Here is a 14,190-nt window from a genome sequence, read left to right as displayed (position 1 = left end):
TGCTGCTTGCCATGGCGAGTTGGAGGCGAGTGATCTCCTTTTTCTGCCTTTTTGTACTTTTCTCGATTTTCTTCTCTTTGCTTGATGTCTTGAGTTCGAATCCTGCACAAATGGGTGAAGTAAGATAGATAAAGCGTAAAAGGGCAATAATCACTTATTTCTCGGCTTTTCCCTTAATAACTTGCAAAACAAGTAACAAAAGTGCCTAAAATATATCACTTAAATTACAACTTTCTAGCACTTATCAGACGCCTTCCCTTATGTAAGTACTTTTTTCAGCCAAAATCAAGATGCAAGATGTGTTATTTTTAGTTCCCTTCAGGTGCTAGCAAGTGATGATGCAACCTTATTTTGTTGTATTCTATGGAGTATTTGGAAGCAGCGGAACAACAAAATATAGAACAGAGTGACTGATGCACATGCTTTTGTTTTTTATTGTGCGAAGACAATGTTACATGATTGGAGACCAGCAAAACTCATTCGGGGAGCTTCATATACCTATCAAGAACCATATCACATTGTCAAATGGGTAAAGCCAAGTCCAAGTCGGTTTAAGTGCAATGTTGATGCATCCTTTTCCGAGGCTTCAAATATGGTTGGAATAGGAATGTGTATCATGGATGAAGAGGATACTTTTGTTTTGACTAAACAAGAATGTTTTAGTCCCATATTTGAGATGCACATTGGAGAAGCGTTAGGGCTTTTGTCTGCTTTAGATTGGGTGCATAATTTAAATTAGGATATGTGGATTTTGAGTTGGATGCTATGAGAGTGGTTGATGGCTTCAATTCCCTAAATTGCGGCGTCACTGAATTTGGGAATATTATTGAACATTGTAAATCTTTTTGTAGCAACTTTTATGTAAACTCACGTGTCGAGTTTGTGCGGAGACAAACAAGCGAAGTTACTCATAGCTTAGCAAAGACGGCCTTGTTGTTAGCTAGTTCCCAATTAATGGTAGAAATGCCATATTGTATTTGAACATATATTGATGAATGAAATGCTATAAACTTATTTCTCTAATTTTTTTTGTTTTGTTTTATGAATCATGACTTGCACGAATTACTCATCAAGTTTTAAGACTATGTTTATTTATTATTCGGTTCAATCTTGATGGGACCGGTTGAACTAATTGATTCATACCTGGAAGGTTTTATAGTTCAATCCTAATTTGATATTTAAAACACTGGTAAATATATTTAAAAAAGTAGAAGAGAAGAAAATGAAGATCGATTATTTATAAACTTTAACTGAATCATGAAGGTTTAGAACAATTAGTGGAAAATATACGGCACTAACGTATAAATTCACTTAACAATACAATGTAGTATTAAACTATTAGTGGAAGACCTTGTGTTTCAATTTTTAATCTTTCATCAAGATTTGTTTTCAATCCATGAACATTTACGAGACTGGGATGAAGATTTAGAGTGAATGATGACATACGAATTTTTGAAGAGTTTATATGAACAATGACAAATTTTAATATTATGATCAAAATTTAAATATACTTGTTGTCAAAAATGTTTTACACAATAAGATAACCTATACATGAGCTTTTGAGAGAGACGGGTGAAGATTTATAATGAGAAATAAAAGAAATGGTTTTTTTTTTTAATAAGTTTACTGAAGAAGGACAATTTGGAAGCAAATTTAAATATATTTGAGTGTACTAAAAAAAACTTTTGGATAATATTTAAAATTGACTCTTGTTGAAGTTAGAAATTGAAGCTTTTAATTCTAAAATTGATTTTAATACTTAAATTATTGTTCAAATCACTTTTACGTAAATATATTAAACCATAAATCACTTTATCTTCAATTCATTTTTAACTAAAATTAATTTTACCTAATGAATTCAGGGTTGTAAGATTAGTTTAAGGGTTGAAATGAGAGCGAAAAGAATTGTCTTGAATTTTATTTTCACCATCAGCAAATAATTTGAACAATGTCAACACTGAACAAAAGGAAATATACACTCCATCCAATCCAATCACCAAATCAATTAAATTAATAAGGTAAGAAAATCAAATTGCATGTTAAAATTGTTTTAATATTGGTTAAAATATGGTTTTGGTCCCTGTAAATATCCCTGCAAAATATTTTGCAAAAAGGATAAACGAGATATATTTACAAGGACAAAAAAAAAATATAGAAACTAAAATCAAAACGAAACATAAATGAATTAATGTGAATTGAATTTACTTACTGTACTTTGGTCGGTGGACAATTGTTTGACACCGAAAACATACTAATTAAACTCTTCATCAATATTTCATAAATAAATTATGCATATTTATAGTTAAATACTATCTTCAGAAAATTATTTCACTTCCTCCAAATATATATAGTGAGTTTAACTTAATTGGTTAGGACAATGCATCAAAATATGCAAAGGTCAAAGTTCCAATTTCATACACCTAATTCACTTTGAAAATGTGAATTTCTAACCATTAAATTATTTAACCAATATATAAAGATATATCTCAGAGGTTATTTAAAAAAATATAGACGTGAACGGACATCGTGATTGGAGTTCGAACTCCGACTCCTTATATGTGCGTAAGTTTCTAATATTTTTATCATTTTTTTTAGAGTAATGATTTTATCATTTATTTATCTACAAAAATAAAATAAAATATAGACGTAAATTTAAGAGAAAAATTAAAAAACATATAGACGTGTATGTTTGGGGTTTGTGTGTGGGGATTGGTGAGAGGAGGAGCCCTACCCTTAAGAGGCTCACGAATCTGCTCCAAGTGTGTGTCCTGTAATTCATCTATCCCACACCAAGAATCGACAATCCAAACTCACTCACATTAATGTCTTTTTCATAACAATGGGACCAAATTTAGGACAATCCCTTGTGAAGGGAACCTTCAGTGATCCCTGAACCAACAGCAGAAACCAAACAAATCTGGTATATCTTATTGAGTTTCATAATTTAATTAAAATATTAGACTTTGTTGTGTGGTTTCCATCCCTTGTTTCTTAGCATATCCCTCTTTCCTTTAATTATTTTGTTTTAATATAGCCAATATTGCACATTTACACTTCAGGCTATTTTAACATAATTTACATTTGGATAATAGGTCTTTACCCTACTGTAATATAGGTCATTTCCGGTTTTTTTCTTGTAAATAACTTTTTTTGATTTGCCCCCTGTAAAAAAAATTTGTTTGATTTACCCCCTTAATAGAAAATTTCTTGAAAAAAAAATAAAATTGATTTTTGTTTAGCCTATTAGGGGTAAATCAAAACAATTTTTTTTACAGGGGTTAAATAAAAAAAATTTACAAGGGGGAAATCGGAAATGACTTATATTACAGGGGGTAAAGACCTATTAACCCTTTACATTTTTTCATAGATGAGTGGCTAAGTGGCCACACACAAGCACACATTTTTCTTAAAATCCTGACTCAAATTTCAAAACTTAGGATTTTGTGACTTTATTTACCTTTAACAATTTAAATCCATAGGAAAATCTCAAAGTAGACAACTAGTAAAATTGCATCAAAATCACAGAAAATCGTAAAATCCATGCAAAATCGCAAGATTTTAAAATATTTTGTCCATTTTTTTATACGGGTCAATTTTGACATGGTTCGTTTGTTTAAAACACTTTGTTAATATTAAAACGAGCTTAACAATCGTTTGTTTAAAACTGTTGTAACCGAGACTCCTAGATTACTTGATAAAATTAAGTTGTTATCGTTAGTGTGGCTGAAAGCTAAAAATGCCACTTTTGTTTTTGGAATTCAGATGTGGTGGTCAAGTCCTTTGGCTTGTTTGGACATTGGCTAACCACCGGAGGTTATTTTTCTCTTGACTTTGTTTCCTTGTATATTGATAGTAGTCTTTTAAGCACACCTTGTACTAAGAGATTGCTTTTGTTTTTTGTAATATAATTTCTTTTTAACTTGTTAAAAAAAAGAAATAAAATCCTAATTTTGACAACCTTACAAACACACATAAGAGGTAAGGGTGAAAACCTGAAATTGAACTAGACATCCAAATAAAGAGTCATCACACTTAACCACTAGATTGTAATGTAATTTCCTATTTCAGTTTGGCAGTTTATCTTTTTTTGTTAACAAGTTGTCCCACATGTCCTCAAATATTGACAAATGCTGCCCTAATTAGGTTTGTGATTTGGTTTATGCATAATTTTTGAGTTCTTAGTTGCAGAGAGGATCTGACATTTTGCATTTTTAAGACTAAAATTGAGAAGATACAACACTAATTTATTAAAAAAATCAAATAAAAGATTATATTAAAACTCAAAATCAAGTTAAAGAATCAAATGATAGTTTTGCCTATTATTAGATAGTGTGGAAGAGGAAACATGTTTTCCGGTGAAAACCCCTACAATTCTTGTCTCAAAATTGTCCATATCTACCTTACACAAAGGCCAAGAGTAGAATTACAACATAGAAGGTTCATTTCATCATTTGTTAAGGAATCAAAATTTTAATTATATTTTTTTAAATTATCTTCATATAATTTTTAATTTGGATATGGTTACTCTTGTCCAACCCTTGGGAAGGTGCTGCATGGATTATCCAAACCGGCCAAAAGGGTATATATTCCTTCTAGGAAGTGACAAATTTTGATTTTTTGTGAAGGAAAATAAATATTACTAGAGTTGCAAAGAAGGACTAAACTATCTTTCAAGTTCATGCACATACTAATTTTAATGGTATGCATAGTATAAAGATTATTTCGCACATGATTGATTTTTCTAATTATAAAATAAAAACAATTTAATTGTATGTTTGATTGGTACATAACATCAAAGAAGAAAAAAGGGAGCAAAACGACATGGATTAAGATTTAAGAGAAAGCCAAACCGAAATTTGCATGTGCCCTAACATGGTAGGGTCCTGTATAATTTCATCACCTACATGGGCTCTTTCTCTCTTTCTTTTTATAGTTAAGAATGACATATGATTATTACTTTTGGTTAGTTTTCATCCCTATCCTTTTTAAGGTACTCATATGCATTCATTTATATATTTACTTAAGTTCATAAATATGAAAATGATACTTTAGAAAGGGAGGTATGAGAAAGAGGCATAGAAAGAGAATAAAATATTCTACAAAATGTGATGAAATAAAAGACAAAAAAAAGTTTACATCTAAACTCACATTTATTAAAAAAATGAGACAATTAAATTTATAAAAAAAGAGAGAAAATTTAATTCCAAACGCGTTGAGTTGATTTTGACATATTTCACCCTAAAAAAAGAAGAAGACATATTTCAATGTTTTTTTAGTAGAATTAGTTTTATCTCTATAGTTGATTTTAAATTAGAACCGATTTTTTTTGCCTTTATAGTCGATTTTTAACCTCAATTTAACTCTTCCTCACATGCATATTTTTAGTATCTTTTGAGTCATTATTTATTTTAGTTATGGTAGCTTTTAACTAATTTTAAGAGTTATTAAAAAAAAACTAATTTTAAGAGTTATTTTAATAAGTTGTGGCTTGAATTCTTTCAATCCGAGTTCTTACATGTTGGATTGAAATCGATTGTTTTAGTACTTAGAACCTTTGATTCTCTGATGTTTCAGATTGGTTGAGATCCGCATGTATTAAGGCGTCATACATGCCTTTACTCCGATACTATTATGTTTGAAAGAGCTTTTATACTTGCTGCTTTGGTCAGAGAGTTGTTGATATTCACTGTTCATCTTTTTTGGTAGTCTGGTTTCGCACCCGTACGCGGGTTCGTTGAATTGCGCTTGTGATAAGTGATTATTTGAAAGGATAGAGTACGATTGATCAATTAGGTTTCATGTACACTTCGTATTTTCGTTTGGGTTGTACCTAACTAGGTCAGGTATAATGTTCTTCCAATCTTTGTATCTTTTTAATTTTATTTAATATAATTTTCCTTCGGTCTAAAAAAAAAGTTGAGTTGAACTTAATGTTAAATGAACTTAATTGTGTAGACATCTTCTAGAGCGTGATAGCATGATTTAAGGGATTCTAGTATATGTTGCTCATTATAATAATAAATTCAAGTTTTTTTCAATTTATGTTGGTTACAAAAATTATTTCAATTGTTTACTTTTCATCCAAATTATTGTATGGGCCTTAAAATCTCAAACCGAAAGGTGAAAGTCCATAAATTCGTTTATGCCTAAAGCGGGTGAGCGGGGGTGCAAGGCTAGTAGCAGTTGAAGATTCATCGGATTTTGGCTTTGACTCATCATCTAGGCAGACAAACAAGGGTGCGAGGCGACTAGGTGACTATTGCAAGCGTGAGGTTCCCAGTCCAGTCGCAAGGTTTCTAATGAACGTTGGTTAGGCACGAGGTGGGAAGGTCAGACACGAAGTGTATAACTTGTTTTCTGGAGCTGGTATAGAGCATTTTTTGCACACTTTTAAAGGCATCTTGAAGAAATATTGAAAGACCAAACGAGAGAGCTATCAAGGGTCTAAAAGTTGAGTGATTTTGGGTGACATTTTTGGGTTGGAAAACACATTTTAAACACTTTGAATTGTCAGATCTCATTAGAGGAAGGATCTAAGTTTTCTCTTAGGATCTTCTTGTGGGTTGAGAGATTTGAGAAAAAAAAAGGTAGAAATTAGGGTTGACTCTTATAGAGAACTTGCAGCTAACTTCTTGCGACTTATATTGAAAAGGTTCATTCATATTAGATACAAGATTTCCTCTCCCCTAGAGACATGGGTTAAATTAGGTAGAATTGGGTAAAGAATAGCGGTGCTTGAAGTATCTTTGTTCTTTGGTATGATTTTGGATTATATTTACACTTAGTTGGACTAGCTAAAGAAGGTTTTCTAGGTGGTGGAATTGAACTGAAAATGTTGGACACTGACAATGGCTCAGAGTTCATTTCAGAGTTTCTTAATATTTTTTTATGTTACAAGGTAAAAGAGATAACAAATTTACATGTTTGAAAATTTTGGTGGAGAAAACCTAGCTTGAGGTGGAGGTTTCTACTAGTGAGACTAGAAGAAGACAAACAATAGTTACCCGTGACTATCTTGTAAGAGACATTGAAAAGAAATATATTATGCACCAACATATTACGAATATATATACCTTGTGTGTCATGCTCTAATTGAGAGAGAGGAAAATTTTAAGAAGACAAAAGGCATTCTGGAGGTCGAAGAAGGTATGATGCAACTTATGAAGCTACCACAAAATTCAAGGGTAATTGGAGGAAAGTGGATCTTAAGGATAAAAGATGATCACTTTGTGGGATGAAGAGATTTTGGTGCAAGTTGTGAAGCTAACTTAAATTTCAAGGGTAGTTAGATGAAAGTTCTTCTAGAGGGTGAAATACATTATGAGAGTTGAAAAGGAAAAAGGACAGCTCATGGTACTACAAAGTTTAATTGGATGCTAAAAAGATAATTAAATATGAAAAATTTTGAGACTACCAAGGATGGTAGGATGCAAATGGAGACCGATGTCTAGATTAAGGTTCAAGCAAGGTTTGAACTGGATAATTTTTTTTAGAGTAACTCAAGGATGGAAAGAGCAGCAACGTAGTTGGTGGTTAAATCAACCATCGATTTCAAGGAAAGATGGAGATTTGTTTTGTGTGCCATAAAATATAAAAATAAAAAGTTTGGAAGTCTGAAAATTTGTTGGAACTTTTCCTCCGGTTCGTTAGAGGGAGTGCAGGCGAGTGGCCGATGAAGATTTAGGGCATTTGTGTTGTAGCCGTGAAGTGCCAATTCCAAGTGCGAGGCCCCCCCATTTTCAAGATGCGAATCGGGCAGGCCATACCAGGCATTGGATACCTGACTTGTTTTGTGAAGGTAATATAAAACATTTTTTTCACAGTTTTAAAGGCAACTTGGAGAAATATTGGGAGAATAAAAGAGGAAACTTTAAAGGGATAAAACTTTAGTGCTTTTGGGGATAGGAAACACATTCCAAACACATTATGCAGTAAAATTTCATTAGAGGAAGAATCTCAATTTTTTCTTCAGATTTCTCTTATGATCTTCTTGTGTGTTGAGAGACTTGAGAAAGAGGTACTATAATTTAAGGTTTGATATTGTAGAGCTCTTAAAGTCAATTTCTTGTAACTTCTTTGTATCTCTCAGAAGATTCATTCATAGTGGGTAAAAGATTTTTCCTCTCTCCTAAACGTATGTCAATTTGGGATGCACTAGATAAACAATATTGATGTGTTTGTTCCTATATTCTTTTATCTTTGTACTTTGGTTTAGTTATGGATTTGTTTGACACATTATTGTTGGACTATTTAGTTATTGGTCGCCATTATTAACCGCACCATCTCTTATTTCGGTTAATTTTGACAAAGAGTTTGAATTCACAACAACTTCGTTTAACCACATAGTAAAACACCGATATAGTAAAACACAATCCTTATGAAGATAATCTTTGTTATCAGTAGTATTATAGATAGGGTTAAATATGTTTTTGATCCCTATAAAATTGAGAACTTCTAAGTTTAGTCCTCAATTAATTTTAATAGCTTTTTTATTCCCTACAAAAAAAATTTACTTATAATTTTAGTCCATGCTAAAACAAAGTTTGTTTAATTATCCTTAAACTCCCAAATTTTTGAACGATATTTTTGAGACAAGTTTAGAACACTATGAAATGTTCATTTATTAAAATTTAGAATTTTCTAACATGAAACGAATTAAATATGAATTTTTTAAAACGAAAAAAGTTAAAGATAAAAAGTAACAAAATTTGGATGTAGAAATCAAATTTTGCGATAATTTTTTGCGGAGAAACTTTTAGTAATGTTTTAAACATGTATGCAAAAAATTGTTCAAAAACCTAAGAATTTAAACATAAATTAAACAAATTTGAATTGAGTAGGGACTAATCCTCAACGTAGAAAAAAAATTAAGGACTAAAAGAACTATTAAAATTAAATAAAAACTAAACTTAAAAGATCCCAATTTTATATAGATTAAAAACATATTTAACCCTTATAGATATGATTAGAGCTTATCATTAAATCAAAAACTAAATGCAATATGATATTAGTTGTATAATAAATATCACACATTAAAACATAAATCACTTCATATTAAATTCATTTTTAATCGTACTCAATTTCAAAAAGTTAATTCACTCAAAACATTTATTATCACTAGAAAATGAAGCACACATCACTTTAAGCACAACCAATTTTACAAAATGAATTCATTAAAAAAATTGGTTTGTGTCACATACATACCAAACACACACATGCTCATTTTCTGTCGGCAATGCAAGCTTTCATGCAAGAAAAATAAATCATATTTAATACTAATTTCTGGCATTGGTATTACACGTGACCTAACGAAACATCCCACAAAGCCTCAGAAACATATCCACAATGTGTATCTTCACATGTGTTACACACATTTGTATCATTATTCAGTAGGAAATCTCTTTGAAAATCAACAAGTATTAAACTTATTGAAGAGATCATGAAGAATAGAGATCCTCAGATAATAGTTGATACCATATCCCAATTGCTGACACATGATACAATTGTATCATGCTCTTTTTGAAAATGATCTTGACATACATCTTTCCAAATATTTTCCATGCAATAATTCCCCATTAAAAAATGACTTTCAAACATTATAGATGAAGATTCCTTCTACTAATGTTCGATATATTAATATTAAAGAGTCTCACATCAGATGAGAGATGACCTGACAATATATTTATAAGGATGAGCTCCTCATCTTTTAAATCGGTTTTGTAGGATTGTGTTAGACTCAACCACAATTTTTAAAAACAAACAAAAAGATTTTATTAAATCTATTGTTAATTAGATATGATACATAGTACAGTTTGTCCAACTAAATATTCATCTCACACACGAAGGTTAATTACTTTTGTAATCATGTCAACCACTGCTCCCATGCAAAGCTTGTCCAACTAGAGGCAAAGCTAGCTGTTTCTTTTTTAAACTATCAACCAAACACTTTAATTATATTTAAGAACTGAATAAATTAACAAGCATATATATTTGTACTCCTATCAACGTGGCACATTCTCAAGCACATACAAGATACTATCCCTTCCCCCACTTGGCCCTTAAGTTTGAGAGAAAGGGAGCTGCATCATGAAAATGTTTTTAAGAACTTATAGAGAGGTACTCCTCCATGTGCTAAGAGATATTGTTTATCTTCTCCTTAAGACCCTACAAATTTTTATTGAAAGTGAAAGTTAGGGTCTCTTTTGTTTGTAAAAATACTTTTTATCTCATCCAATCTTTAAATATGTACTCATTTTAATTTGTTGATAGTAAATTACATTTTCCTTTTTTAAAAAAGTTTATATTTTAACATAAGAAAAGAGAAGAATGTTATTCAAACATCTTTCACGAGATATGAATGTAATTTCCTCATTTGTAAATAACAAGATGAAAGACTCTTAACATAAATCATTGTAATTGACAAACAGTGAAATTTTAATCAAAGATAAAACATTCTAAAACTAATGAAAATTATTTTTAAAATATTTCTATTATTTTTGAAATATCAAACAATTGTCCATCTCAAATGTGACTTATCTCCTTGTAAAAACATTTTTTGCATTCAATATTTAAAATGTTTATTTGTCGATAATAAGATGAAAGACTCTTAACACATATCATTATAATAGATAAAATATGAAATACTAACTAGAGATTATACTTTTGGTCAAAAACACTAGAGATTGTACATTTTTAAAATAATGGACACTTTTTTTTAACTTTTTATTATTTTAAAAATGCAAACAATTATCTTAAAAGGTCTTTATTTCCTTGTTAGAAGTAAAATTAACACAAACTTGTAAAAAGAAAAAAAAAGAGTTTGCACAACATAAAAGCAATTTCCATCTCAAAAGGTCTTTATTTTTTTTCTCTCTCTCACTTTTGATTATTTTATCATTGGAACTCTAAACACCAAACACTAGCTAAAACCATACATAAGCTCTTATCCAATTATCCATCATAAACAAGTGGAAAAAAATATATTAAACTATGGCTATCAAATGATATTGATGTTGGTGTATAAAGTTAGGAGGAAAGATATAGTTGGGAATGCATGTGCCGCTGGTTGGCCCACAATATTAGCGGTTGGGAATCCCAATTAGAACAAATGCATGTGCATTTCATTTGTCACTTGTTATGTGGCTTTTATGAGAGAAAAAAAAACATGAATATGTGCATGTTGTTTCCAAAATGTTACTTATAAATAGAGGTTCACTTTATGCTTATGACATCACAACATAACATAGCAAATAAAGTGTAACTTCCTCTGTTTTCTCCTCTGTTTCTTTTCTATTGCTCCAAAGCTTAGAATGGCACACCAAGAATTTTCTATTGCTCTAGTGATTCTAGTTGTTTTGTGTATTAACATGAATTTGCAAGGTGTTATAGCTGATTATGGTGGTTGGGAGAGTGCTCATGCTACTTTCTATGGTGGTGGTGATGCTTCTGGCACAATGGGTGAGTTTAGCTTAGCCTTTTATTTATTTAATTTGATATATGCATGTTTGAAGTGACATCAATTAACCCAAAATCACGTTGAGAATCACGGTTAGGCAGAAATTTGGTGTATTAACTTTAGAATTTTTACGATGAAAGTGCATTGGGAACTGATATTAGGTTTCCAAACACACGCATAGTCTTATGTTACCTTTCTATGTTTCATTTCTTATTTAATGAAAATTTTACACCAAAAATTGACTACCATGAGAAGAAAAGAATTGACCTTGAAAAAAAAGTATATTGTTTACACCTTTTTATGTGTTATGTTGGTGTCATGCTTTATATAAAAAATTCATAATTAATATTTATAATATACACTTCTATAATTTTGTTTACGAGATGTCAACTCAGAGTTAAGTGTGTGACCTTACAACTTAATCAGATGATGTTTAAATTTCCTCATACTAATTTGTAAAATGACCATACTTGTCGTTCTAATTTAATGTAATTTTCCCCTTTCACATTGTTTAAATATACACATTTCTAATTTTGAATAATGTCACTTTTTAACATTGTCAATTAACAAAATTTCTTTGGGTTTTTCTAATTGATTTTATTTTTAATTAAAAAATTTGCACACTATTTTCTTTCTTAATTTTTTTGTAGAAGAGACCTAACTCAAGTTAGTTCTTCAACTATATTCTTCCCCAATATGTGGTAAAGAAACATCACTAGGACACTAATATTTGTCAAGAAAAATATATTATTTATTATTTTGTTTATTTTAGAAAGTAAAGTTTATTCTTTTATTTTACATACATGTAGGTGGAGCATGTGGATATGGAAATTTATATAGCCAAGGATATGGAACCAACACAGCAGCACTAAGCACTGCTTTGTTCAACAATGGTTTAAGCTGTGGATCTTGCTATGAAATGAGATGCAATGATGATCCAAGATGGTGCAAACCTGGTTCTATTATTGTCACTGCTACAAATTTTTGTCCACCAAATCCATCTTTGCCTAACAACAATGGTGGTTGGTGTAATCCTCCTTTGCAACATTTTGATATGGCTGAGCCTGCCTACCTTCAAATTGCTGAATATAGAGCTGGAATTGTGCCTGTTTCCTTTAGAAGGTTAGTAAAGTCTTTTTGTCGCGGCCTTTTTCTCTGTAACGAACCGTTTTTTAAAATCTTTATATCTCTTTGGTGCATCAAACATGAAATTTAACCAGGATATAATAAATATATAGGTTTTTAAGGGCCGTTTGATAGTCAGGATATGAACTGTTTAAATCTCTGTCTCCCTATCCTGACCATCAAACGACCCCTAAAAACCTCGATGTCCAAGTTCAAATCACATATCTTTTTCAAAACTTCTAATTTATATCTTATTTTATTCATTGTTAACATGTCTAATAATGCTATTATTTTTGTGATTATGATAGGGTGGCATGTTTCAAAAAGGGAGGAGTAAGGTTCACAATAAATGGCCACTCTTACTTCAACCTAGTTTTGGTCACCAATGTAGGTGGAGCTGGGGATGTTCATTCTATATCCATCAAAGGGTCAAGAACTGGATGGCAACCAATGTCAAGAAATTGGGGTCAAAATTGGCAAAGCAACTCTTATCTTAATGGACAATCCCTCTCATTTCAAGTTACAACAAGTGATGGTAGAACTATGACAAGTTTCAATGTGGCACCAGCAAATTGGCAATTTGGTCAAACCTTTCAAGGAGCTCAATTTTAGAGTTTTTAATAACTTTTGTATACTTATAGTAAATTCATTTATCAATTCGAGTTCTTGAAAAGTTGTAACTGTGATTTTGAAAGACCATGTTTTATCTTATTGGTCTGTAAAGTAGCTGAGGTTGTTATGTAGCACCCGCTGGTCACTTCATATATAGGAGTTTTATGTATTTTGAGAGACTTCTTTTCAATTGATATTAGTAACATTGATGAGAGATATGTTGTTACTTGAATTCAATATTTACTTATATAATAATTAATAAATATATGATATTTCAAAGAATTGAGAAAGAATTTTTTTTATTAAATAATGTGTTATTAATGATCATTTTACAATTGTCTTTTTAAAAGATTTGAATTAAGTATTTTGAGATTACAAGATTGAACTCTTACTCCTTGAAATTATAAGATTACATTAAACTCTTGCTCTTACCATTGAGCTAGAACCTCAAATGTAATAAAAATATGGTTTAAATATATTTCATAAATATGTGGTTGATAGTTGATAAGAGAAATTTGTTCTTGTAAATAAAAGAAAGAGAAACGTTGTTATCTAAATTCGAAAAAATATTTATGTCTCGTAAATATGTGGTTGATCACTTCAACAACAATCCATAAATTTCATAGTTGGGTGTTATTACATGGACACTAGTATCAAATTTAAAATTAAGAAAAATTAGCAAAGGACGAATTATAATAAAATAAAATAGTATTAATGATCATTTTACTCCATCAAAGATAAGATTTGAATTTCATCCACTAAAATTACAATGTCAAAATCAAGAAATTTTTGGACACGGCCTCAAAATTAGATACTTTATTTTGGCACATATACACAAAAGTAAAATGGTAGAAAAAGAAATAATTAAGTAATGTGTATTTTTAAATAATTAAATGATTCTAATTTTTGTGTGTGCCCAAATAATTTAATTTAGCGTTGTGATCACTTAAATATTTCTCTATCTAAATTTTACTATTGAAAGCTGACATCTCGTGTAT

The 14,190-nt window shown here is 30.5% G+C and overlaps 1 protein-coding gene across 1 annotated transcript; it reads left to right on the top strand.

Moving 5' to 3' along the window:
* The first annotated feature begins 11,212 nt into the window (after positions 1–11,212).
* LOC25491058 (expansin-A8) lies at positions 11,213–13,424 on the top strand. The gene is made up of 3 exons (XM_013604973.3): positions 11,213–11,457; positions 12,265–12,577; positions 12,889–13,424. The coding sequence occupies exons 1-3, from the start codon at positions 11,310–11,312 to the stop codon at positions 13,190–13,192; spliced, it is 765 nt and encodes a 254-aa protein (XP_013460427.1). The 5' UTR covers positions 11,213–11,309; the 3' UTR covers positions 13,193–13,424.
* Positions 13,425–14,190: the final 766 nt, after the last annotated feature.

Source organism: Medicago truncatula, chromosome 3 (assembly GCF_003473485.1).
Source record: "Medicago truncatula cultivar Jemalong A17 chromosome 3, MtrunA17r5.0-ANR, whole genome shotgun sequence".
Classification (NCBI taxonomy): Eukaryota; Viridiplantae; Streptophyta; class Magnoliopsida; order Fabales; family Fabaceae; genus Medicago; species Medicago truncatula.
Note: the sequence above shows the minus strand (reverse complement) of the source record. Positions and strands in the feature narration are given on the sequence as shown.